Here is a 26,165-nt window from a genome sequence, read left to right as displayed (position 1 = left end):
GTCACAGATTCAGGATTTGTAATGACAGAAAATGTGCTGATTTTAAAACTGTGTGAGCAGATAAACTGAATGTTAAAGTGCAGAAATGATAGCTGACATAACAGATTTTTATAAAGATGTATAAAAATGCAGCAGATAATTTTTTTTTTTACATCTTTAAACATGGCTGGAAAACATTTGAGTAGATCAAACAGATCCTGATTCACCCAGGTAATGCAGTATATTCAAAAACCAAGACACTAAAAAGGGGAAGGTTTTGTTAATAAAAATGGCACATTTATTGCTACATTACTGTTATATACACAACAGTTCTCAATATCTACTTTATATATAAAAAATAGGAAACTGGAGGCACTTTGAGGACATAGCCTACATAGATGTTGTCCTCAAACATGAGTGAAGACAGATCTATAGCAGGTCAGCTGTTGTGGTGGGCAGAAAGGGTCAGGTGCATGTGTTTGATACAGATTTACTGCATCTTTCATGTAAAGAAATCAAAGTGTTCAGTAGCAATAAACCACATCACAAACACACACACACACACACACACACGTTATTGTGGAGGGAAAAAGACCAGAGTGAGTGGCAAAGAAAATGATATTTGGGGGCTTCTCCACAGGCCAACTTTGTGAAATAATGACAAATACTGTTACAAATCAGTATCAGCTTGCAATGATAAAGCTGATAAGGACATATCATACAGCTGTACATATGTATCAATGCACATGCCAGTTCAGAACAAAATCATAAGTAAAATTCTGAACACAAAAGACAAGAAGTACAGTTTTCAGCATCAAAGTTGTAGACCACATAAGTCATCTTACATCTCATGAGACATACACACAGAAGCTGGTCACAGAGAGTGACTCTTCATTTAGGTGTTTGAGACACTGACTGGTTTTGCTGAAGTGCATATGCTTTTATACATCTCTATTATTTAAGGGGGGGAAAAAAAAGGTATAACCTACAAATCCTTAAATGCAACATTATCCACCGTGTAGCAGAGACATATTCAGGCACTGGTGAGAAACCAATATCAAAACTCCCATGGTAAGGAAAATGACCAGGGCCACCCTTTTTTATTTTTTTATGCTTCATATTAATATGAAACAGCAAATTTTGTTGCAGATTGTGCAGACCTCCGCTTCTGCACCTTCCTCAGAAACTAATCAACAGGCTCATCAAAGAGTCTGACATCAGGGGAAGCAGAAGAAGGGGGTAAGCTAAAGAAAAAACCCATTAAATTTCATTTTAAGAGAAACTGTCAAACAGCAGAACAATCAAACTACAAACGGCCTGACAGGTTTTTGTGTTCAAAGAGTTAAAAAAAATAAATAAATAAAAAATTAGAGTCACAACATGTGATGTTGCAGCCATTTCTAATATTTTTTTTACCCCCCACATCTGGCACTAAAGCAAACACCTCACTTTGTTCCTGGAATCTAAACGGGGTCATCTTACACTCAAAACAATTTAAACAAACAAAAACATTTTAAATGATACAAACAAAACTCTTACAACTATCATACAGAGTAAAAAAACAACAATGACAAATCAGTTCTACAAAAGGAAGATCCTTATAACAGGCTCTGCAATTGTTCAGAAGGAGAGGGGGAAAAAACAAAACACCAAACACCGAGCAACCAAAACAAGTCAGTCAGTGGCAATAAATTCTCCAAAAGGTGGCAGTAACACTCATGATCCCTTTAAATACTCAGTTATTTCTGTCTTCTAGCAAAATGTAATATACCACAACACAAACTGTTCTGAGACTTGTGTTAAGTAAGGTTTACGTGCTGTAACAGCATCTTTATATACGATTGGATGCTGGCAGGCTGATGCGGCTGAAACTGAGAAGGATGCTCAAGTCCTCACGGGCGGACAGGGGTTGGCGTGTCGGTGTGCATGTTTGATTCAACAGCACTGTGGGTTCTGCACAGTCATGTGTTTGTCTCTTCTCGTCTTTCCATTCCACTTGCATGGCAGTGACAGTAACAGATGTGTAGGACTTTCAGGTCGGCTCCACACTTAAAGAGCAAACATGAACCCAGTGCGAGTGTGCGACGCCTTCTCAGCCGCTTTAATAAATGTAGGAAATACAGCCCGGATTACCAGCATGGCAAAAAGAACAGTCAGCTTCCACTGGCAGGTGTAAGCTGCCTCTTCAATTCAGTCAAGAGAATATTTATTATTTTCATCAACACTATGCATAAAGCCCACTTCTGGTGTAATTAAACAGATAAATCCACCCTTTTTTCTTGTGAAGAATGTAAGACCTCCTTTTTTCTGATGGGAATGGCGATAATGATCCATCAATACAAATCCTAACTTTGCTCTCATGAGCAATTGATCCAAACGCTTCATTTGATCCAAACAAGTTTTGCTCCCAAAGCATAAAGAAATTTTTTAAATGTCTTACAAAACTACGATGATCATAAGAATGTCCTTATGTCCAGTTTCCACTCTCTTTAAACCAGTGCCCTCAGTTCAACGCGTTTCTGTGTGGAGATCAATAAATCTTTCTTCTTCGCTTTTTGTATCAGTGTGCTTGTTATTCTTGGATTCATCGTCAGGAATGTGGCCACCTGCTTCGTCAGTAATGAGGTGTGTGCGTGTGTTTTCCAACAGTCGATTAACACGCTGAGATCCATGACTATGAAATATTAAGGCTTCTTGTTCTTAGGGCTGTACAATCGACAGGAACTAGAAGGAAAAAGAAGAAAAAAAAATTGCTTCTTCTACAAATTGAAATAAGCACCGAAAACAAACAACACATAAGACGGAAGAACAAGATGTTCTCACTGTAGGTCAGGGGTGTCAAACATAAGGTTTGGGGGACAAAATGAGCCTGGTAAAGACTCCAAACTGGCCCACTGGATGGCTTTGGATATTTATAAAGAAAGCCATAGATGTTTGGACTTAAAAATGTATTTTTACAAGTTTTACATCTTTTCCTGTGGATAAAGACCTCCACCATGGCCATTCATACCATATCAAAGTAATTAAGTAACAGATACACAACTAAATAACAAAGAAGTTCCTTTTTTCCCCAATTCTGTGAATTTACAAAGATTCTGCTTTATATGTCTTGATGCATTCTCAATCATCCAGGAAAGTAAATCTCCAAAAGTTGAACCTGTTCATCTGGACGTAGCGTTTTCTTCTTCAGTCTCCTGAAGAAGTCACTTGGATGAGCGACCAAACGTTTCTCCCACAAAACGCTACGTCCAGATGAACAGATTCAACTTTTGGAGATTCTGTATTATAATTATAGGACACGTTAAGCAAGTGAGCCACACATTTCTACACATGTCCCTCTTATAATTTATGCCCAAACAGTCATGCTGACAGATTATTCTTATGTTAAGACATCTCAGGGATTGAATGTGTAGTTAAACTTCTTTCCACTAACAGAAAGTGGAGTTTTGTCGGTCCAGTCCACATCAAATAAGTCAGCTGTATGTGGGCCACAGTGTAAAATGAGTTTGACATCCACGTAGTCTGCAAACTCACCTAAGAGTTACATATGGCTCACAGAGTTGTGTCCATCTCCTCCTACAGCTGGGTGACCCCCACTAAGCTGCATCTGGGGGTCCACACAGGACACTTTCTCCTCCTCCCTCCTCTTGAGGCAGGCAGCCTTTGGGTTCAAATTACGCTCTTGAACAAAAATTTAAAAAAGATGTATTCATTAAAAACACACAAAACTGGACTTGTTAAGCTTAGAGAAATCCTTACAGATCATACACAGCAGAGTTATGAACATACAAATGGTTTATTACAGAAGAGGGATATAAAAGAGAAAAGCAAGACGTGAGAATGGAAAGTATGGCAGAAGCTGCAGGTGTCTGGCAGAAAAGCAGGGATTTACTTGCTCAGATGCTCTCCCTTTCTCCCCCCCCACTTTAAAACAAAAACAAAAAACAACACGCATGCGATAAAGGCAAAGAGAAAACTGCAATTTACACTTTCAGCAGGAACAGAAGAGAATGTCTTTTGGGTGACTACCTAGCGACTGATGTCCAGCTATGTTTGAGAGATGGCTGGCTGCCTGTTGGAATCAGATTGTTCTGAATTGGCTGACCTACCTCGCACCTGCTTCTCCAGACCCAGTATGACCTGGACAGCCTGTTGCAGGATGACCAACTTGGTCTGGGCCTTGTCGCTCTGCAGGTGGACCTGACACATCCTGCCCAGCTCTCTGAAGGCTTCGTTTATGTCACGAACACGCACTCTCTCCCTAGCGTTGTTAGCAAGGCGGCGCTCACGCTCCCTCTGGTCCTTCTCCTCAGCAGTCAGGTTCTCATCGGTCACCGAGACAAGGCTGCAGCTGGGAGGACAGGTGGGGGGTTGGAAGGGCTGGTTAACAAACCCAAATCACAACCCTCACTGAACCTAGGCAAGGTGGTCTCACTAAAATTCCAGTTAGACTGCTTTTAAAAAAAATTAAAGCTAATTTCCTGTTACCAGGAAAAAATTGACCTTCGCACTGACTGCAAACTCCCACAAAGAGACCAATTAAACGTCCAATGAAGATCTCAGAGGAGCTGTACTGCAGGAGTGTGTGCGCATGGGCACATAAATCTGCTTGAGTTAAAATCACTTAAGTTTTTAGGTTGAAGACTCAACACTCAGGGGCTTCAAGCCCGAACTGGATCAAAATGCTACAGCTGACCAGCATCATTAGTTTTTAGGGTGTTTTTAGGGTACCTAATCACCAAAAAAAGCTTTCGGTCATTTGGGTCCAGGGTGGAAGTTGAGGGGATTATTGTGACTGTCCAGCAGAATGAGAGAAGTTATGGCAAGTGAGACAGAAAAGGAGAGAGAGGAAGCAACACCCTGTGCCGAAATGCATTACGCAGAAAGACACAGAAGAAACACACAATGAGATACACTGAAGGTGTCATGTTAAATACATCAGCAGCTGGAGATGTATTTATTGGAATGAGAGGAAGAATAGGTCGCGGTTGGCATCTGTAAAGAAAATAAAAGGGGATGGGAGAATGACTGGCGAAACGATTCCTTTTTATTTTAAACAGTAAAGCAAAGCTAGAGACTCAAATGCTTGAAAGAGCAACACACGCACAAAAACAGTGCTACAAAGGCGGGTTAATACACAGCACAGAGCCCTGCTTGCATGCTATAAAGGACACTGTGTGAGATTAAAGACATTAAAATGCTGAAATAACTTAATAGGTGAATAAAAGCATAATGAGACAATAGCAAAAAAACAAAAACAAAAAAAGAGCAGACAAAAGTTGTTAATGTTGTCCAAAAATGAAGCAGACAGACATGTAAGCACTTTCGCTGAAACAAGCAACTAGCTTTGAGGCTTTGCAGAACACACAGCAGTCCTGTGTGTATTACAGGAAAATTAAACTTTTACGATTTATTGGAGAATGGGCTTGTCTTAAAAACAACCAGACAGCTTGACTTACTACTCACATGTCCTTTCTTATTGGCTATTTTAGGAAATGGTGCATAAAGACTAACGTTTAAAACCAGTCGGTATGTTTAAGACTGTGGATGGAGTAACAACCATCCCAACAAGATGGCTTTAATATTAGAATAGTAGGACATGAAGCTGGAAAGTGAAGCCATATGGATGTTTTATTTTGTAAAGATGCCCTTCCCCTCCACTTCCTTCCTCCTTGGACACCCACTGACCTCGAACTTGCTGCTCCAGGTTGAGTATAATGTTAACAGCCTGTTGCAGTATGATCAGTTTGGTTTGTGGTTTCTCATTGTTCAGATGGAGCTGACACATGCGGCCCAGCTCCTTAAAAGCCTCGTTGATGTCCCGCACACGTAGCCGTTCGCGGGCGTTGTTTGCCAACCTCCGCACTTTCTCCCGCTCAGCCTTAATCTCCACTGGTAGATCTTCATCGTCATCCTCCTCATCCAGACTAGTGAGGAGTCATGGTAGAGGAGGAGGTAGGAAACAACAGTATGGGTACAGTTCACTTGTTGTACATCTGATATAAGACACCATCGCTAAAGCTAAAAAGCTTTACCAGTAAGTAACAACTAGACTGAGTCCCTGTCAAATTTACAATACAGACTAAGATTTAACAAACAGGATTACATGCATTAATAAAATAAGGTTTAAGACTCTGTGCACCTTGTTCGAGAGCGGTTCTTCATTTCTTTTTTCTCATCTTCCGACTTGTCTGTCATGGAGCAGTTCTCATCGTCGTCCTTCAGCTCTTGTTTGATACCAGCAGTGGGGCGATTTATGTTACCAGGTAGCACTACACACAGTCCAGAAACAAAGGTTACTGAGGAACAATATTTTTATAAAACAATGAAAGAAACAATACACAGTCAAAAAGAGGTGTAGTATTAGAAGACATGCTGTACAAAACAGGAAGACACCATGAAAAGAAAGTCGCACCTGTAAAGCCTTCATGCTGAGAGAGTGGTGGCACAGATGCAGAGCCATGGTGCCCATGCAAAAGTCCCCCACTAGATGGCAGACTAGCAGAGTCCTCGTGGTGACCAGACACCTTGAAACAGAAATTAATCTTAATACTGGCATAACAGTAGCAAAAATGGGCATACCACTTTCGCTATGTACTTTGGAATTAAACTAAAATATTAAATTTCTTCAGCTTTTCTTTCACACTATTCATGAATCTCACCATTCCCTGCAGGCGACTGGGAAGTCCAGCTGCACTGCCAGCGGTAACCAACAAGCCTGGCGGTAACCCTAAGCCCGACTGCAGCAGGCCATGAATTTCAGCAAGCCCTGGCCCGCTGGCGTGACGCTGAAGAACATTGATGGCTTCATCCAGGTGGTCCCCCATTTTACTCTGCAACAGAGAAAGAAGAACAGTGGAATGATGAGGCAAGACGAGGCATAAAGGGTTGTACAACTCTAATCTCTAATAAAAATCAAGAGTGAAAAACCTACTCACCATAGACTGAATTCCCCCATCAAAGTTAGGTGAAGGTGTGGCCTGACCAGAAGATCGAGTCCACTGGGATGCAGAGCCTGAGAAACAAAGATCACAAGTTTATTCAGAAAAAAAAGCCCTACAATTTGTAGTTGTCAGCGGGAAGTTTTCTCTCTTATTATTGATGCACCTGGGGTACTTTAAAGTGAGTAACGAGTAACAGCCTCCATACAATGTTTAGCTACATGTTATGCTTGTCTTGCATAAAGGCCTATTAGGTTTACCTTTAGAGATATTCATATGTAGAGAAAACATTTTGCATCACTGTGCAAACAGTCGTGTCGTCATGCTAAAGTTTTATCCTGTCTTAGATGGTTATGTTCTCTTTTCTGTTAACATTAGGAAATATGTTCGTATACTCCTGAAAACAGGACAAAAAAAAAAAAGAAAAGAGAAAATAGCAGTGACGCATTGAACACATTCCTTGTAGCTTTGGCCTTTCAGTCGAAGGTTAACGCTGATCTTTCCCGAGTTCAATGCGCAACAACGTTGAACGAGAGTAAAAAAAAATAAAAAATACCACCTTCAACTACAAGAACAGGAAGTCCTGATACGCCCCTACACAGCCCCGATTTCAACACCACTGAGCCAGTATGCGACTGAAGACGCAGCTTAAATCTGCAGTATAACTGTGGCAAGTTCGCAAGATGCTTCAACAACCTAGATGCAAAGCATCATATACAAAGAGATTTTTGCACAATACATACGTTTGATTTTGTTTAGCACGTGTTTAGTGACTCAAAGCTAAATTATCAAAGTCAACTTGTTTAGCATCTTCTTTACCTTCTCCAACTGTGTTTATCATCACGGTGAATGTCGTTAATCAGGCTTTTAAATATTCTAGTATTTGTTCTCCACAACGAGCCTTGACGCAGACATGCAGAAAGGAACAGACCCATAGGTCCAAAATTGAAGTTCTGTTAACGTCACTTTCATGTGACAGTGGCCAAGTGGAAATAACATGCATACTTAAGATTGCATTTCATATGTTAGGTTGTGTGCCACTTAAACTACTTTTGTTGTTAGATTTTTCATTTTTGCCCACTAAAGTTGTTTTGGGTTATTCCCAAGAGGAAATTTTTTACTTGTCTAATGTAAATGCAATTGTAACTCATTTGATGTTTACATTTTATTGCATTATACTCACATCTATACTGTAGAACCAATTTGCAAGTTACATAGTTTAATTTGACAACTAGTCCCAAAAAGCACTATTAGCTAAAACATTGATCCATAACATGAACTGCTACCCACTAGGAATGCAAAAGCCACCATCCCCACCTTTTTCCGCCTCCATAACGTCAGACTGCTGAACAAACAACAAGCACGATCTGAACTCACTGTTCAAACAGTTGTTAATTTTAACAACATGGCTCATGTGTAATATCGTCTCTTAAGTGTAATGGCCATTAACAGATCGCAGTTCACCATGGTTATTATTAGTCATTTAAGTGCAATGTATGTTTAAATGGCCAAAATTCAAAAAGAAATGCAGACATTTCTAGTGAATAAGGTAACACAGACTCACTGCCTTCACTGTAAGTGGACCAATCATGTTCATTGTCATGTGTGGCCAACCATCAACTGCTGAGAAACTGAGAAAAACCGGGCTGTAATTTTCTGAAACTCAACACGTGAAACTGCTGTAATGTGAAAGAGACATCAAGTAAATGTGAAGATATAGATACAATAGATATGGAATGATATTGAGTATAAACTTATTAAAATTTTCAAAGAAATTTCTCTGTCCAATATAATCTAATACGCATCACTTTTATTACTTTGTTTCTTAATTCAACAGAAGTGTTGATGAATTAGGTGGTGATGAGCTCATGCATGGACTGAACGCATATACAAATAAGGAAGCGACCCACCCTCTTTTTATTTTTACGGTATTTTCCCTTCCTCTCTCATAAGCTATATTTGGCTGGTGTATGTGTGTGAGAAAGATCAAGTGAAGGTTAAGCTGTGAATGGGGTAGTTATATCACCCCAGTTACAGTACGTCTAGAGAAAATATCCCTGTTTGTGGCAGAAACACCTGCATTTACAGCAAGGGTTTAATAAAATATGAAAAAAGTAGTGTTAAGTGCTTGGTGAATAACTGAACCATTCCTTACTACCAACGTGCAGCCAAATCTGATGACCTAAATGTCAAGATAATCTTGGATGCCAAACTTATCTCAGTTCTATGTTTGTACAGTGCCAATGCAAGAAAAAGGCCTTCATGAACTCAATGACACATGGCAAAAGTTCATGAACTAAGATTACTCCCATCTATGTTTCTAACTTGAACTGGTAATCAACAGTACTCCACATTAAAAAAGTCCAGCCGGTCACAAGATATATCCAAGGTAGCTTTTTAGTTTTCCATGTAATGTAAGAAATGAGAAGTATTGGAATCTATTGATGGCACTGAAACAGTTCATGGCTTAACTTAACATAAGAAAGTTAACATCCCTTTTTACACAAAATTAAAGGCTTGAACAACATGCATTACTTCCATGTTAACCCAACAGATGGAGCTGCACTGTCACTTTAAACTGTTCATGCATCGCCATAGTGAAAACAACAGGTTTTTCAAAGTATGTATCATGGCCTTGCGGAGTAGCACAGGAAAGAACAAATACATGGTTTGAACAAACAAAGCTACAAAACAGCCAGCTGAGGCCCAGCTGACCTTGAGGCCTCAGGATTAAAGGACTACAGTCACTGACTTACCTGATAAAGCCTGAGGAGAGCCAGAGGGGGTTGAAGGGGACGGAGGGAAAGCGTTGCTGTTTGGGTCTGAAGGATAGATCTGGACACAGAATTTTGTTTTGTTTTTTTATTTAATGAAATGCAATATAACAATTTATATGTATTATGAAACAGAGCAATCATGTTTAATATTTAAAACTATGTGATTATAATATATTGTTACTTACAGATGCCAAAGCTTTTCCAATCTCATCACCTGAACTTCTGGGTATCGCACCCCGATTTGCTAAATGGAGGGGGGGGGGGGGGGGGGGGGGGGGGCGGAGTAATAATCATCAATTAGGATAGCAGATAATTTAAATTAGGACAACACCAGCATTTTTCAAAAATAAAATAAAATAAAGGAGCACACATTAAAGGATTTACCCATAATGGTTTCGCTGCCAGTGATGGGGGGGGTGTGGCTGGGGACTCCAAAGCTGCTGGAGCCAGAGTGGAAGCCAGAAGGATGAGCCCCGCTCACTTCACTGGCATGCAGGGGGTAATTTTGAGGAGAGAGGGGCAGTGGCTGCCGTTTCTTGAAAGCAAACACACAAAACCATTTAAAAAGAAAAGCAGACAGAAGCTCCTAATGATGCATTTGTCTTAATGTGTGTTGTTGACCTCATCAACAAACCTAAGTGTGACTGCAGAGCTTACCAGTCTGTCTTGGGGGTTGATGGCAGTAAAGGGACCATGCTGGCTCAGATGGGGGGAGTTGCCCAGCATGGCAGAATAACCAGGCTGAACCATCGACCCGGCAGAGCCCCATGGGTCGGAGGGCGGGTGGAGGCCTTCTGTCAGGGGACATCCAGCAGAGTGGGGGGGGGGGGGGGAAGCAAGAAGGCCGAGAGAAAACCAGCCACAAGAGATAAAAGGACAATGAAGGCTACATATGAGACATGTCACATTACTGTGATCACTTCATTCAACCGTGATGCACCATTCAACACCCCGGCACCACAGCATGTTTACTGGCATACAGTGACAGCATCTACAGACAACTAATTTCTGCTGTAAAAGCTATGAAGGAAAATAAAGGATATTTGTTTTCTACATAGGTGAGCGATTCACCTCTCAGTTCACAAAAACCTTATGAAAGTGTTTAAGTCAGGCTGAACTTTTCAACTCAACACAAAGAAAAAAAAAAGGGGGGGGGGGGGGGGGGGATTTCAAAACATGTTGTTTCAACTGACCTTGCATGAAGAATGGTGGTGGGTAGACGTTTCCTGTCTTGGAGCCTGTGTAGCAAGCATTGTCTCTGTTAAAATCCTCCCCTGAGGCTGATGTATAAACCTACCAAAAAAAACAAAAACAAAACAAAAACAGCTCAGTCCTTGAATGCTCAGTGTGATAAAGCTAAGTAACTGCTAAATTATATGATGACTTGTTGCAAGCATGGCATGCAGTAACTTAATTTACATTTGTCTTAAAACACTTAAAACACACAAGTGGGTTTGCTCAAACTTCATCTGGAAAATTCTCTGAACATAATTCTGTAGATAAGCAAAACTATGTTCTTAAAAATAACTGCTTCTGGGGTATTTGAAACATCAAAACTAAAATAACATATGCAGTAGGTACCTGATTACAGGCCTTAAAAGTATGGGTTCAATCCAAGGTTAGAATCTATTATTTTCTATCTGGTTTTACTACTTAAATTGAATAAACAGAGGATTACAACATTTTTACAGGCATGAGCACAGAGCGGTAGTGTGTACTGAATGAATCATGCCAGCACTTTTATGGGCCCTGTCCACCATTTTTACATATTAACCTGTTAAACAGAAACATGCTGAGAATAGTTTACAGACAGGATGGGACGATGTGACCATATAATGGAAGCTTTAGCTGGATTTGATACGTTTATGATGGCACCTAAACTTTCTCAATCAAGGCCATTCTTTGTAAATTCAAGTATCAAACTGTGTCTGAAAGTCTCAAATCCAAATGGACTGAAGTTTTCTTCTATAATTTGATTACACAGAGAAAAGGGAGAGAAAAAAGTGGGGAGAGGAGAAGAGGGAACGGAGAGATGCACTCCTAATTACTGAACCATCTGCCGTATCCTGGATGGCGGCCAACTTCTCTGGCAGCTGGGATAGAGGGAAGGGGGAGGGAGGGAGAAAGAAAGGGGAGGGCTGTTGTTTGCGGGTGATGGCGGTGGAGGGGGAAGGAGAGAGAGAGCTGGCGTGGGGTGGGGTGGAGGGTAGAGAAAATGAGGAAATAGGGTGCCCAGAGAGGGAGAGTGGGAGGGAAAAAAATGAGGAGGAGTAAGAAGCATCAAACCCCAGTATGAATTCTCTTCTGTGATCTAACGAGTATACTTGGCAGCGGGAAAGAAATGTGGTCATAAAGTAAAGGGCCTACAAATACAACACACTATAAATACATACTGCAAATGAGGGACTGGGTGAATGAGTGGCTTTTTCCCGATTCCTTTTTTACTTGGTGGTGCAGATGCGCAGCTGTAAGAGCTGGAAGTCCTGTACTGCAGCTTTTACACTGCTCTGCAAGCCAAGGAGCGGCTTCAGATGCCAAATGGAATGTGAAAAAGGGCGTAAAGCATTAAAACCTGGGCTCGCATGGAGTGAATGCAAGATACAGTATGGGGCTGAAGTATGGATGAAGTACTCACAGAGGAGGGCAGGCCAGGGGGCACCTTCCTGATCTTTTTTGCCTGCGATTCTGTGGGGAGGCAGACAGGAGGGGAAATCATATCAGCCAGCTTACACAAAAAGACCTTATTGTACCAGTAACTATACAATCAAAGATTCTTCCTGCCGAATTGATCCATCAATCTGCATTTGTTACTGCTCATTAATGTCTAATCTAAAGATAATGAAGGTGATGTTATTGACCAATTTTCTTCCCTGGGAGCTCAGGATTTTCATTTTCTCTCACTAAGAAGAAGTGAGATTTTTCAGACACTTTTTAAAAACCTCAACAGGAGAAGTGATTGTACACACAACCTTAAAATAGATCAGAACAAGACGATAAATGTGACAGAAGATTCGGTTTCTAAGTGTTCAACACCCTGCCTGAAATAATAATTTGCACCCTTACCTATGGGGTCCTGTGAGGGTCTCCTGCGAGGGTTGCTCCCTGTATAGGAGGGATAAAACTGAGAGTTTGGCTTTGTGCCAGATGGAGAGAGGGCATCAGGACTGGGTATGGGTATCTCACTGGTCATGAAGCCCGGCTACAGAGTGCAAAATATGAGACGTAAATTAAAAAGAAAGTAAGAAAACTGACCAAGAGTCAAAATTTGTGAAAAGAAGCTTCAGCGAATGGGGATGAAGCACCATTCAAATTTATTTACCTGCATTCCAAGTGACGAGTATGGTCCTTGTTCTGCCTTCCCTGTTGAGGGGAAATTACATGAAATCAGGTTAAGGTTCTAAAAATGTAGAGGGTATTTTTATGTTAAATTACAAACTGTCTATCCCCTTTTCTCTATTTGGGTACCTCCCATTATGTGAGTATATATGAAGACTTGCGGTATTTATGGCCGCGGACAGCAAAAAGAAAAAAGACAAATTGGCCCATTATAAATGCTTCTGGGGCAATTGTGCTCACAAACACCCCCCTCCTTTGCCAGTTAACAGAGGGGAGCTATAGGCCAATGTAATCCCAAGGGACAGCCTTGTTTGTGCATGGGTGCCCTTTACACTCCGCACCCCTCCCACACTGAACACACAAACTGCACACAAAGAAACCCTTCCTCCACATACTCCCCACTACCCTACTCACACTTCATCCATTAAAAACCTTTTGCCTTAAACTGATATGTTAGTGTCCAACCTAAGAATAGCTGCTCTGTCCCCCAAACAACTCCTCGTTCTGATTCAGTCACACTACCCATTCATATAGACTTGTGTTTTTCAGTCAGTGTTCTTCCATAATTAAGTACGATTATAATCTTCATCAACATTTGCCTCACACTTCCCCGACTCTCTTTGGTTTGTAAAATGGACAATGTGAAAGTTGTGGTGTCCACGCTTCAATGCCTTATTCAGTTTAGTTAACAAGTCCTTACCAACGATCCCTGATTCAAATATGGGAGCAGAAGCCATGGCCTCTTGTTCACTGTAAAGGCCTTCTTCTCCATAACCCTGAGGGAAAGAAAACAAAAGGTATTAGGAATAGAAACACAAATAAATAAAGACCAAAGCTACCATGTAAGAAAATAAACTCCTGCAGATAAAAGTAGAGTATTCTGCGAAAGTATTTCAAGCTCCCAGCTCATGGGCCTAAGAAAGACCCCTTGCTGGGCCTAAAGATTTGAGAATTTTTGTTTATTTTTTCAATCTCAGATAAAAGCTGATGCAGCTTATGAGTCTACTGCTACCCTCAAGCTTAACAACTTCAATGCTAGAAACCCTGAATACAGTTCTACAGCACTGTAGAGCACTCCAGTACTGTTGTACTGACCTTTTATAAGGTGTGAAAAAAAGTCATAAAAAGCTTCAGAATTAATATGCAACACCATGCTGGACTTTACAGATCAGTTCTGACATCGTTTAAATTAAATTAATTTAGGCTGTTCACATTATTGAGAATGGCAGGAACCTGGGCTGTAACATTAAGGGTTTATTTTTTTTTCTTAATGCAATAAGTGAAAATGAGCCATACCCTTCCCTGGTTGAAAGATGGACTGTTTTGTTCCCCTGTTCCCCAGGGACTGGACCCATTCCTCTCATCTATACCTGCAAGACAAAGCACTGGGTTAGCCATTAGCCACTAAATTCTTGTCACAGGTTTACAGTGTCACTTTGCAAAGAAATGTCTAACTTGGCGAACTTGCTTTGATACAAGTTTTTCAGGCAGCTCGAAGTAACCTCCGCCGAGGAGCTTCACTTCGCAGCTCACACAGAGACAGCATAGTGACAGTGCTGTCACATAGCGTGGATATGAGCTGTAGGAAGTTTGAATAATTAACACCCAGTGTGAGGCTCCCAGAATCATCCTCAACATTCTTCATTCTCCCACTCCACTCTTTTACATTTTCCATGGCAACAGTCATTCATAGCTCATCTATTCTCACACACTTGGCCTACACCTTCGTCTTAACACAGACTCAAGGTCTCAATCTCGCACAAATTGCACAAGTCATCCCTGGCCGGAGCACCTCAGCGTTCAAAGAGGTGAATGTGTTTGAAAGGGGTGATTTTAAGGATTGGTGAAGCAGAAATTCCTGCCTGTCCCCTTGCTCTCAATCTCCTCTCGTACCGCAACACGGCATCTCTGGGGGGGAAGCTGAAGCTTAATTGCATACTGATTTGCATAATTGTGCATATTAATGAAGCACAGGTCTATGAATATTCATATTTTTGTTTTGTTGTCTAATTAAAAAGTGGAGGGGGGGAGAGGGGGGCTAGAATCATGACAGGATCAGCAGTACGGCAGAGTGATGGGTCCACTTTGCCGAGAGCTGCTAGATTGCTGTGACAACTGTGATCTATACAAACAGCAGCAGCAGAATAGGAGATGAAGGAGAAAATGTCTTGTCCCCTCTCTATGGCTGGCTGTCACTCTTCATGTCAATCAAAGATGATAAAGAAAATGTGTAAAAGAATTACTATTGCTGTAAATCATCAGTGCCCACAATAGAGAGAAGAAAAGGCTTCAATTCAGTGTTTTCTATTTTACACTGTTATGGATAACAAGTGCATTTCTGAAAATATTTTTAAAAAATGAAATAAATACACCAACTATTTAAAGAATCAAATTTCCACTTCACGGATTTAGCATATTAGAATGAAATGTGGGTTTACAGAGCAGTGGAGTATTTCAGCTGCTTTATTTGACCGATCGACATGAATACTGCACATTCAGAATCACGCACCATAACACAACTATCTCGCTAATTAGCAGGACATTAATATGTGGCACCTTCTCTTCTTCGACAGGAATAGAAATAGCAACGTAGAAGATAGAGAAACCTGATTTGTAATGGTAAATCTACAATCTTTTTTTTTTTTTTTTTTTTTAAATCGATGGTATTATTTACCAAGTGGTCTGTTTTTCCACACCACCGCATTGCTTTAACAAAAAACAAAAAAACAAAACTACTTTAATGTGTTGTCCATGCTTTCCTACTCTTACTAATTTAGGCAAAAGAGTGATTGATAGTGACACAATTTAAATAAAATTCACTGGACCCACTGTGTAACTCAGAGGTTCAGCTTATTTTGTTAACCCAAAAACTGCTTGGCAGACAAAGAACAGCTGCGAACTGATTTTGAAAACAGATTTCCTGGACTGTGAATATACTCAGCCACTTATTCAGCTATTTGTGCAAGTTGACATTTTACATTTGCTTTGTCAAATTGTATTTCATCAACTATATATAACTGTGTTTTAATTAAGCTACATGGTTATAAGTTGTGTTTAACTTTTAGCTGCTGTAATGAACTCTCTCATATCGTTATGTTCTTTTTAATTTGTTTACACTTTCATCAAACTTTGATATCCAATTTAACTCGATGTATATTTCATGTTTTTGTTATTGTTAAGGCTCTAATCAACCCCACTGCGTTGTGACGGGTGAGGTTAATTAGTGCTGTGCTTTTGAAAGTATTCATTTACACTGTCACTGTTGCCATGTTTGTCCATAAATGCTGCAACTAAACAGGAGGCAACGCTCATTTCACACTCTCTCTATGTAACGTACATACTAATATTTCTACACATCTCTGCAGCAAAAACAAAACAAAACCCCACAAACATTTAGGATCATGTGACCATATGTTCAACAAAATCCATGTGGAGAACCTGTGATTTAGACTGTGCTAGAAGACCTTCTAGCAAGAAAACTAAAACCTCTCATGGGGTCTGATTTGCAGAAACATCTAGAAATCCTGTCATTTTAGAAGACCTGTATAAGGTAGCTGTCCTTCTTCAAGGCACTTACTGGGATTAACTCATGTTGTAATTGATGGTAAAAGCAAATTTAACAGCAAGAGTCAAAAGTAAAAAAAAAAAAAAAAAAATCAATGAAAAAAATCAATTAATAAATTAAAACTTATATAAATGCACCTTTTTTATTAGAAAAGAAAAGAAGAAGAAGAAATGTTACCTTTTCAAAACAGCTTGATTTTTGTTCTTGCTACGCTGCTGCTTCCCAATGGTTTTCTCCAACCTCAGCATATTATGCAAAACACACACCTGTCCTGATTTTTGCCACTATATAGTAAGTAAAAGGTTTGTGACCTGATATTTACAGGGCATTACATAATTTAATTATGTAAGTTAATATAACTTACTAAAAACCAGAATCAGTCCCCCAATTAAACATTTTAGAAAAGTTATTTAAAAAGTAATCAAATCTGTTGCACTGCTTTGATGAAGTAATTAAAATAGTGACATTACTTATTAGATCGTTATAACAGAACCTACCCTTTCTGAACTACTACCATTTCAAAAGAATCTTACTATCAATGCAATAAAAATGAATGAAATTAATCTGATTCAGAAAAACTGTGATGTCTGGTCATTTTCTCAAAAGTATATCATCTTGTTTTCATGCAGGATTCTTGTGTCATTTCATATGGACAGATAAATATGTGTACTTACTCTATATTTAAAGGAATTCAACAGTCATAACCCTGTTTAAATCTGTCAAAACCACAGAATGTGACCCTCTCTCTGACAAAAGCACATACTGGATGTATTTCTATTCTCCTCCTCACTACCTCCAACAGGGCCTTCATGTTTCTGACAAATCATTTTTTTGTAATGTGTTACTCATCTACATCCTCCTTTTCGGAAATTATGCTCATCCAGCTCTATAGGAAAATTTAGAGTGCTTTAACAAACTGCCAACTGCCAACACTGCAAGAAACCTCATCATACATAAACATCCACAGGATTTTGAGCAATTGTGTGGCTACGAATTAAATAAAAAAAAATTTAAAAAAAAGGACAAAATTATATAGCTCTCTACAGACCACATTTCCGCTAACGCCATTTGAAGTGCTACACTCGTGAGAAAATAATGAGTAGCGCGCTATTCAGACAAATTACCACAACTGGAAAGAGAAAACGAAGAGAAGGGTGAGTAACATCAGACAAAGTCTCTGGAGAACCCCAATGCACTTCTCCTCCCAGCATGCAACGCCCCTTTAAGCATGGCTAGTCTATAATTACACAGGAAGAAAGACACTGGAAACAGACAGCCAGCCTGAGTCATAGGCTTCATGAGCAAAACCCAGGCACATACATTGACCAAACTTGCAGACATGTCTTCGTTTTTACAGGAACACTGCCCCAGGCACCTATAACTGAGTGCGCCATTTGTCTACACAACTTCTTCCTTCCCTCTGCAAAGTGAGTCACACAGACACAAAGCATGATGTCAGATAAATCTCAAGAGAGTGAACACTGTTAATGAAATACTGAACAATGTACAATAGCAAAGCTCTGACTGTTTTTAAGCTGTGAGTTACCGACAACCTCTCAAACACAACACAATCCACCCTATCCTACTACCATATAGTGCTTTTACATTAAAACTTTACATTAAACCAGGACCTGAAACCAGGTGATGTTTTGGGGGGTTTTTTAAACAATTTTAACAGCAATATGTGCCAGGGATTAAAATGTTAAAGATCAAATCTGCTTCCCACCCTGTGGCACCTGGAATAGCCTCCAAGTTGGTTAAGTGGGTAAGAAAATGTACTGGCAGATGGATGGATTTAACTTGTGACTTTCAGTATCTGAGAATCACGAACACGTTTGAAAAATGAAACATTTCATGCAAATTTTTTTTACCTCCTTCTCTTCTGCATTTCTCTCCAAAGTTTAAAAATATATTTTAGGATTCTCAGTTTCCAGCAACCAAAAAAATGAAAGTACACTGAGAAAAAAAACGAGTGAAAGGTAAGCTGGGTTGCAAAAGAAATCATATTTAGTTGTACTATTAGGTTTTAAACAGCACTACTACTAATGATACTGCTTATTGGCCGAGTGTTTTAACAGTACCTTTTTTGTTTTGGAGTTTTATTTTCTTATCTCAACTGTACAAATCATGGATCTTATCACTGAATCTGCTTAAGCTCTAAGTGCTCTGAAAACGAAACCGTGACTATCAGAATGACAAGTGATGACATGATTATATCAGACCGAATTCAGAAACACCCAATCAGCTGCCTGCTGTTAATCATTAAACCATGAAACCAAACACTACATGCATGGGTCACTGAGAGATGAACAAAGAGCCAGGCAGATGAAAACCATGCATTCCTCATGTGATGCATTTAGACCATGTTTCCATAGACTGTTCATGTCCCCCACTGAACGTGGTACTTGCTGAACTTGTGTGTTTGGTACCCAGTGCTGCCACTGCTCTTTGCGCAGAACAGCTTTCTTCTGAATTAGGAATAGCATATGACATGATTTCTCCAGTACAGAAAAGAAAACTGACATTTGTCAGTATTAAGGTCTTAATTGTTTAGCACTGCTGCCTGTTTACTACTAGGTTTCGGTACCCATCCCTAATCCCCAAAAGTCAGAAAACAGTACAATTTAGTACTACATTAAAAAAAAGAAAGAAAACAATGTAGGAAACAAAGCTTTCATTCTAAAAATGAAATGCAAGGATCTTTTAACACACTGAGATACACAAACAACAACAAAGAATGTGTCTCATTTCCTGATTAGAGAAAACAATCAATCTGCGCAACAGTATTTTGGCCTGTTGCAGAAACATGGTCGGTTTAGTATAGGTCTCTGTGGCTAGGCTGATGGTGGCAGACCTCGTAACATCACTGACATGACACGACTTCAGGAAGTCATTTCCTCGTACAAAGAAGAAGAAGAAAAAAAAAAAAAAAAAAAACACGCACGCACGCGTGCACACACACACACACACACACACACCTTCTCCAGAAGTCACACTCTCTTAGACTGACAAGATTTGATCAAATTTTTAAGCTTTCAAAGGTGTACTTTTAAACTTTGGAACAATGTTTCCCTCTTTCTTCTAAATTTGATGCCACACTAAGCTAACTACCTAACATTTTCTAATTCAAAGAACAGTATAGATCATACATGATTTAACAGCAGAAAGAACATAACACTGTGCCCCAAATATACATCAGTAACCCTTTGATAGCGTCTCACAAGTTCAACCAGTGTAAGCAAAGGATATTGAGTTAACCCTGTTTGTCATGCCAAGAATCACTATGATCAACTTGAAATCTTGTCTTTAAATTGCTAAAGTTTGTCACCTTGCTGTATCTGCTTTTAAGCCAACACTGATGTGCAACCTTGTAGATACGCTGGTTTTGCTAGGCTTTTAAGAGTGAAGCAAAGCAAAAGTAAAAACAAACTAATGTCAGGGTGTAATGAAAATGAATCCAGTTATATCTCCTCTTTAGTTCTGGCCCACAAGTTAACAACTGCCTTAGCTCCATCTATGACACTGATTGTTTGCCCACTCATACTGAATGACAACTGCTGTTCCTTATCAATCAACTTGATGAAGTATAACCCAGGCAGGCCTACTGTAGGAAATACACATACAGATAAATGTTCAAAGCAATGTCATAGGCATCTCTGAGGCTCTTTTTTTACACTGCAAGCAACACATGCGCCTTAATGTTGACTGCAAGTGTCCGCCTGGTGGGGTTGCTGATTGGGACAGATAATAGATCTAAGTGAAAATGTGGAGAAAAAAAGTAGGGTGCAAGATTGTAGGACAAGGGAATACACTTTTTCACAGAGTAAGCACAGGAGATTAATTGGGCTGCTTCCACCACCCCCACCCTCTGCCTTTGTCCTTACGTGATTGAATGGCAACAGCTGAGAAGGTGAGGATGAGGAAGTGTAAGGAAGATGATGCTTGTTCTGCATAATGTAAAATAAGATGACAATTGTTCCTGAAGTTCTCTCAAAAAGTCTGATCGAAAAACCGTTTATAAGAAGCAAAGGTGAGAAGGAACTGTCTCCTATTCTATTTTAATTCAAAACACAGAGTGTGCGAAGGTCGGATACTGAAACTGGAAAAAGCCCCTCACTGGTTCAGATAATAACAAAAAAAAACCCAATATTTCTCACTACCTTTAGCTGAGAGAAAAGATGAGAAGGGTATCGGTTGTTCAGTATTGGCATTTATATCATTATGTCTTTAAAGGAAATTTGACCTGAAACATAAGGCTCAGAGATAAAACAAATGTCTAAAAGATTTCTTTCTTACCTGAACCTCCAAATTTAGGGCTGTTGAGAGTTGTTGGCCGGTTTTTGCCATTTGAAACTGGAAGCTCAAACATCTGAAAGAGAGGAACGACACTGTAAACAAACCACTGGATTTCAGTGTAAGACTTTCCCTCCTCATTTGTGGGAAGGATAGTTAGATAATAATTTATACTACCCTATCCTTTATCTTATCCTGTTTAACCAGCAGGTATGACAGGCATAAAGCAATCTCCACAATGCAGCTTTGCCTGACTAACACCACAAATTAAACAGACAACAAGAGTCTCATATAAAACCTTCTCATGTACCCGCTGCAGTCCTTCAATTCCTGCTCAAACATGAATGCCATACATACTTCAATCTACTTGACAAGTGTTCAAAATCTGTTATGAAAGTTAAAATCTGCCATCTGTGAGAATATGATGAATTGTATGAGATGCTCACTCAACAAGTTCAAGCAATCTCTGGAGAAATCTTACCGCGGTAAAATCCAGCAAGTCGCTGAGCTCCTTGTCTGTTTCCACTGCAGCCATTCTCTGCTGCTGCTCTTCACTTGGGCTTTTCAGTCTCAGCAAGCGACTACAAGCAAAGGTAAGGAGCGTGTAAGTTTATTTTGCCTCTTTGTTAGATGGTTAACTGTTCTGACAACTGGTGCCTTCTGCAATATATCTAATCCAAAAATGGAGGTGAAATGGTCAAATTATAAAAACGTTACTTATATGAATATAGTAACCAGACAAACATATTTACTGCTTATTACACTCAGCTCAGATTTCCAGGAAATTTGATCATTTAGCTCGTTCACCTGTATAAATACGGTGTCATTTTCACCGTGCCATTCATCACTCCTAATGGTAAGGATGACATGTTATTCCCCAATTAAAAAGCTGAGAAATACAGACACAAAAAAAAATGTTAGGATTTTAAATAAAATGTAATCTCAATCAGCAGAAATGATGTGTGTGTGTGTGTGTGTGTGTGTGTGTGTGTGTGTGTAAAAATGGCTGAGGCTGATCAAAACCTCTTTTTCTCTCTCTAAAAAAATAAAGTAACATTACAAAAATTCAGATATATGGATCTGCACTACAATGTCCATATGAAATAGATTTCTCACACTGTAGTAATGCAGGCATCGTAAAAGCACTGAGGGAAGTCAATTAAACAGCATAGTGCAACGGTAGATATACATAAGCTGCAAATTCCTCTGCTCTATATTTTTACCATTCAAATGCCATAAAGCAGGCGAGATACTGACCAAGTTATGAAAATCTTAACTTAGTAGGCCACATCTAACATGAGTGACCATGGTTGGCCACAGGCCACACTGCACTTGTTGTCAGTCAGGCACTAAACTCAAACTCCTCCCTCCAACCTCAAAACCCAACATGTTTTAAGTTTTGTTTTCACTAAAATTTACAAAGTGGTAACACACTATTTTGGAGTCCTAAACAGTACCAGCCTATATCAAAGCAAATGCAGTCTGAGTGGGGAAAACACCTTGAGAAGAATCATTTCTACACACTGTGGACAAAGTCACAAACAAAAAGAAGAAAGAAAAATAGAAGAAGAAGAAATGCCACCTGGAGGAAATCACATCTTGATTTTGCGTCAGAGATGTCGATTAAATTCAGAGTCGACTCAGAGATCATTAGCGGTAAGCAAAAGTAAAGTATGGCTACAACAAACACAAATAACCAGCCTTTAGCAATCTTTAAAAACGATTGGCGGCAATATGACTGACATAAAGACATTTTCAAGTTTTAAAACTTGCCACTTTAAAATATTTTGTACCAACGTACCCATTTGTACCTAAAAGCAACCTGAAGATATTTTGTAAAATTAAAAGAGCAGGTAATTAATTTATTAGACCCAGCAACAGTAGAATTTTGGGTCCTTATTTGCCAACACTAATAACAGGTTATGTGAAAAGTACATACTGCAAACAGAACACTGAAATATCTGCACAGTGTAATACTGAATAAACTTCAGGAATTTTCAAATGACAACCACTGGGAGGCTGTCCTTATGTCTACAATCTACTGGGAGTGTTACATGTCAGGGTTTTTCCTGGTTTAAAATGGGCCGTGGGGGGTGACTAGGCACATAATCCAATGGTGTTCATCTAAAGTTGATACCACCTTACTTAACAGAAAGTGCATTTTTCTGTTGTTTTTCCTTCCCCTGGATTATAAAAAATAAACCTAATTTTTTTTAAGTTATTAAAATTAAAAATACATATCTATATTTTAATCACAGTACTGATGATTTTCCTTCAGAGAGATGCCCAGACCTCCTTGGTGTGCCTCAAAATGTTTTTCGTTTCTTTTATTTAGCAATAAACCTGTATGTTTTGGTTATTTTCATAGTGCACTGAGTGAAGACAGCAACAGGATAAGTAAATACTAAAATTAGCAACAAAAAACAACAACAACAATAAGGCTAGGGTGGGATGTACACTTGCCGGCCTTTAATATAATTTGTAATATATTTTTCATTATGATTGATCTTTTTTCAAAAAAAACCCAACAAAAACATTTCAATGCCACGACTGAAGATTGGCTTTTATTCTAAACACTATACACCAGAAAGGGGGAAAGCCAGTTAATTTTAGTTATGCATGGCAACTACAACTGCACTGCCCAACCCATTAAAATATCAGTAATTTGAATACCACTGTCATATCCATTACAGCAGACTTGGAAATACTGCGAGTTACCCTAGTACTTTGTCAACAATAGATATTAACAATAAAGCCAATAAAACCTACTTTACCCCGAAGTCAAGACGCGCACACTAAATCTAACAATGGTGAAAGGCCGGATAAATACTGACACAACAGCATTATGACTTACCAGTAGGGAGAAACTGTTGGTTCAGGAACAATGCGTTGACAGTATATAATCTAGCATTTTCTCTCAGTGAGCTGAGGTCAAAATGGGGGATAAGTGCTCAGCCCCTCCTAACAAATGGAAGTTGCATACGCTTGTCTTGAGCACCCCCACCTTTGGCCTGCCCATTTAGGTGTCAAGAAAAAAAGTTTTACGGCAGAAATAGCAATGCAAGTGGTGAAACCTGGCTTCACAAGAGAGCCATCGGCGGCTCATCGCTCGGTTAAAAATCCTGCGGGCCGTTTAAAAGGACTTAAAAACCTGTTGCCTGCCCTGACGTCGAGCAGCAGAATGAGACACTGATGCACACAAAGACTCGCCCCCCCCTCTTTCATAAAGTTTCAGATGAATGGTAGAAACTTAAATAAAACAATAAGTAATGTAAAAACGCTATAAAATAATATCGGGGGGTTAAAAAATAAGTGGGGAAGAGAAACTAAAGCGTTTGGCGACCTTATCGCTGCTTCTTTGCTGTGGTTAACGGTTGAGAGGCTGAAGGGGGGATGAATAATACCCAAGTAATACTTTTTTTTTTTTTTACTGGGGTATTTTTACATACGTAATTTTGTGGTTTATAAACGTGCCCCTGGATAAATTAATAAAACTTAAAATAAATGTATAAAATTCATTTCACTAAGCGCTGGAAATGTTTAGCATTTCCCACAAGTAGAGAAAAGCAGCCAACACCGCCTGTCTGCGTTAACGCTTCACGGCGAATGTTCGCGTCCATAAACACCTCACACTACCAGTACAGACAACAAAATCCCGGAGGAGCTCACTCAGTCTGGTCATATGCTAATGTGCGTTAACGTTATAGCTCTTTGAAGTGAACAAAGAAGTCTTTTTCAGCCCACACAAGCCCCTGGCACTTACTAATAACAGTGCAAGTTCGCTCGGGCCGAAAAAAACAAGGACCCCGCTTTTCCCGGCTGTGGCACTCACAGCACAACTTCAACGATGCGCTAAAAACTTGGTTATTACTCCGCTAACAACGTGAGGAACCACTTCTGTTTGAAATGCATTTGCTTGTTATGAATGTATATTAGCACGCATTTACCTGAATTTAACAATGTGACATCCAACACAGAGAAATTAGCGGCTGGAGTACAAAAAGAGGAGGAAAAAAAAAACAAAGTTAGGGATAGGATCCTTTCCCCGTGGTCCGGACTGTGGCTTGATGAAGATGAGGAAAGAGAATATGAAGCGCTCCTCTGTCGCCTCGACTCGCTGTCTTTTTTGTCACGAAGCTGAACACAAGTGTGTCCCACGAACCATAACTCTTGTGTTACTCGGTTTCTTCAGTGTTAAAGAAACTGTAACCATTTCATTTTCCAAGTAGACATTTTAACACCCTCCACATTGTCGGTTCCAATGGAATATCACTCCGCAGCGCAGCCTGCGGGAGGACACTGACGCTATAACATCAGCGGTGTCCGATTTCAGCTAAAAAGGGAAAAAAATCGAGCCAAGCACGCTTCAGTAGCGTTGTTGTGTACTGATGCAGCGTTGGTTGTACACACCGCAAAATGTCACCTTTTCGTAGCTGCGAACGAAACAGAAAAGGATCTGAGTACCAATTTGGAGGGGGTCTATGTGTACTGGCGGATGGGGACAGCGGAAAGCCTAACAGACTAGACGAGCAGAAGATGGAACGATAATATCGGGGGGAGGACCAATAGGATGCGAGGAAATTTTGATTGGCATGTGGGCCGTCCAAATATGTTTCAATATCGACTTCAGGGGCTGTCTCATTTTGCCTATGGGCTTCCCTGCATTTTAATTTTGTTCTCAAATAGCGCCCGAGCTACGAAAAATGATCCCAAGTGTCAAACAGTTGAGGGAGTCCATCCTCTCTAAAGGTAAACATGGGTGAGAATATAATAAAGTTTGTCTTAATTGGCCATGCTGTTTGAATTCGTGGCCTAAGACGCTAAACTGCGGGGTGACCTTTCCATTAATTAATTGCACTTATCACATATGTGTGAAAATATTAAATATAAAATAGCATTGTCAACGTCAGTTTGGGTAAAGGTGTTATAGCGCAGGAAGTGAGAAAAAGCACGTGCATATGTACAGTAATCTGTATACAGATTACCTTATGATACCTATGAGAATATTGAAATTTTTTTAAGGTACGATAGTTTTACTTAATTTTCAGTGATATATAAAAAAAACAAACTAACTAAAATGTTCCTGCATGTCAAGTTCAGAAGTTGCAGGGGAAAAGGAATGGCATGGCTACTTCCTTTTGTCAAACAGAAATTACAAGTTGATAGCATGGGCCAGTGTCTAACTCACTAAAATAGCCTGGCTGGTGTTTTTCATCAGTTGTACCTTGGTGGGTATGTAAACACAACTTGTTTTGCGACTTTCTAGAGAAAACC

At 39.7% G+C, this 26,165-nt stretch overlaps 1 protein-coding gene across 6 annotated transcripts; it reads right to left on the bottom strand.

The window, feature by feature from the left end:
• Window positions 1–254: 254 nt before the first annotated feature.
• On the bottom strand, window positions 255–25,721 carry tcf3a (transcription factor 3a). Of its 6 annotated transcripts, none has more exons than XM_026149104.1 (20): window positions 24,839–25,719; window positions 21,373–21,472; window positions 20,895–20,967; window positions 14,330–14,403; window positions 13,734–13,809; window positions 13,017–13,057; window positions 12,761–12,896; window positions 12,333–12,382; window positions 10,891–10,990; window positions 10,355–10,491; window positions 10,082–10,232; window positions 9,883–9,941; window positions 9,677–9,755; window positions 6,918–6,994; window positions 6,642–6,812; window positions 6,395–6,506; window positions 6,122–6,251; window positions 4,089–4,330; window positions 3,514–3,660; window positions 255–2,703 (listed from the first exon to the last, which is right to left on the bottom strand). In XM_026149104.1, exons 2-19 carry the CDS (start codon window positions 21,424–21,426, stop codon window positions 3,521–3,523), a joined length of 1,902 nt encoding a protein of 633 aa, XP_026004889.1. In that variant the 5' UTR covers window positions 21,427–21,472; window positions 24,839–25,719; the 3' UTR covers window positions 255–2,703; window positions 3,514–3,520. The 6 variants fall into 6 exon arrangements, with proteins under 6 accessions (XP_026004889.1, XP_026004890.1, XP_026004886.1 ...); XM_026149105.1 differs by lacking the exon at window positions 24,839–25,719 and adding an exon at window positions 23,746–24,812; XM_026149101.1 differs by lacking the exon at window positions 24,839–25,719 and adding an exon at window positions 21,699–21,826.
• Window positions 25,722–26,165: the final 444 nt, after the last annotated feature.

Source organism: Astatotilapia calliptera, chromosome 18 (genome assembly GCF_900246225.1).
Source record: "Astatotilapia calliptera chromosome 18, fAstCal1.2, whole genome shotgun sequence".
NCBI lineage: Eukaryota > Metazoa > Chordata > Actinopteri > Cichliformes > Cichlidae > Astatotilapia > Astatotilapia calliptera.
The sequence above is the reverse complement of the archived record's forward strand: the minus strand, read 5'-3'. Positions and strand labels throughout refer to the sequence as shown.

Excerpts from the sequence above, each read along its gene's own strand:
- tcf3a (XM_026149101.1), bottom strand. The coding sequence starts at position 21,760 with ATGTCATCCTTACCATTAGGAGTGATGAATGGCACGGTGAAAATGACA. Across the intron at positions 9,942-10,081 it reads TGGCAGCGAAACCATTATGG|CAAATCGGGGTGCGATACCC; the intron begins GTAAATCCTTTA and ends CCCTCCATTTAG. Across the intron at positions 3,661-4,088 it reads TCTGGAGAAGCAGGTGCGAG|AGCGTAATTTGAACCCAAAG; the intron begins GTAGGTCAGCCA and ends TTTTTGTTCAAG.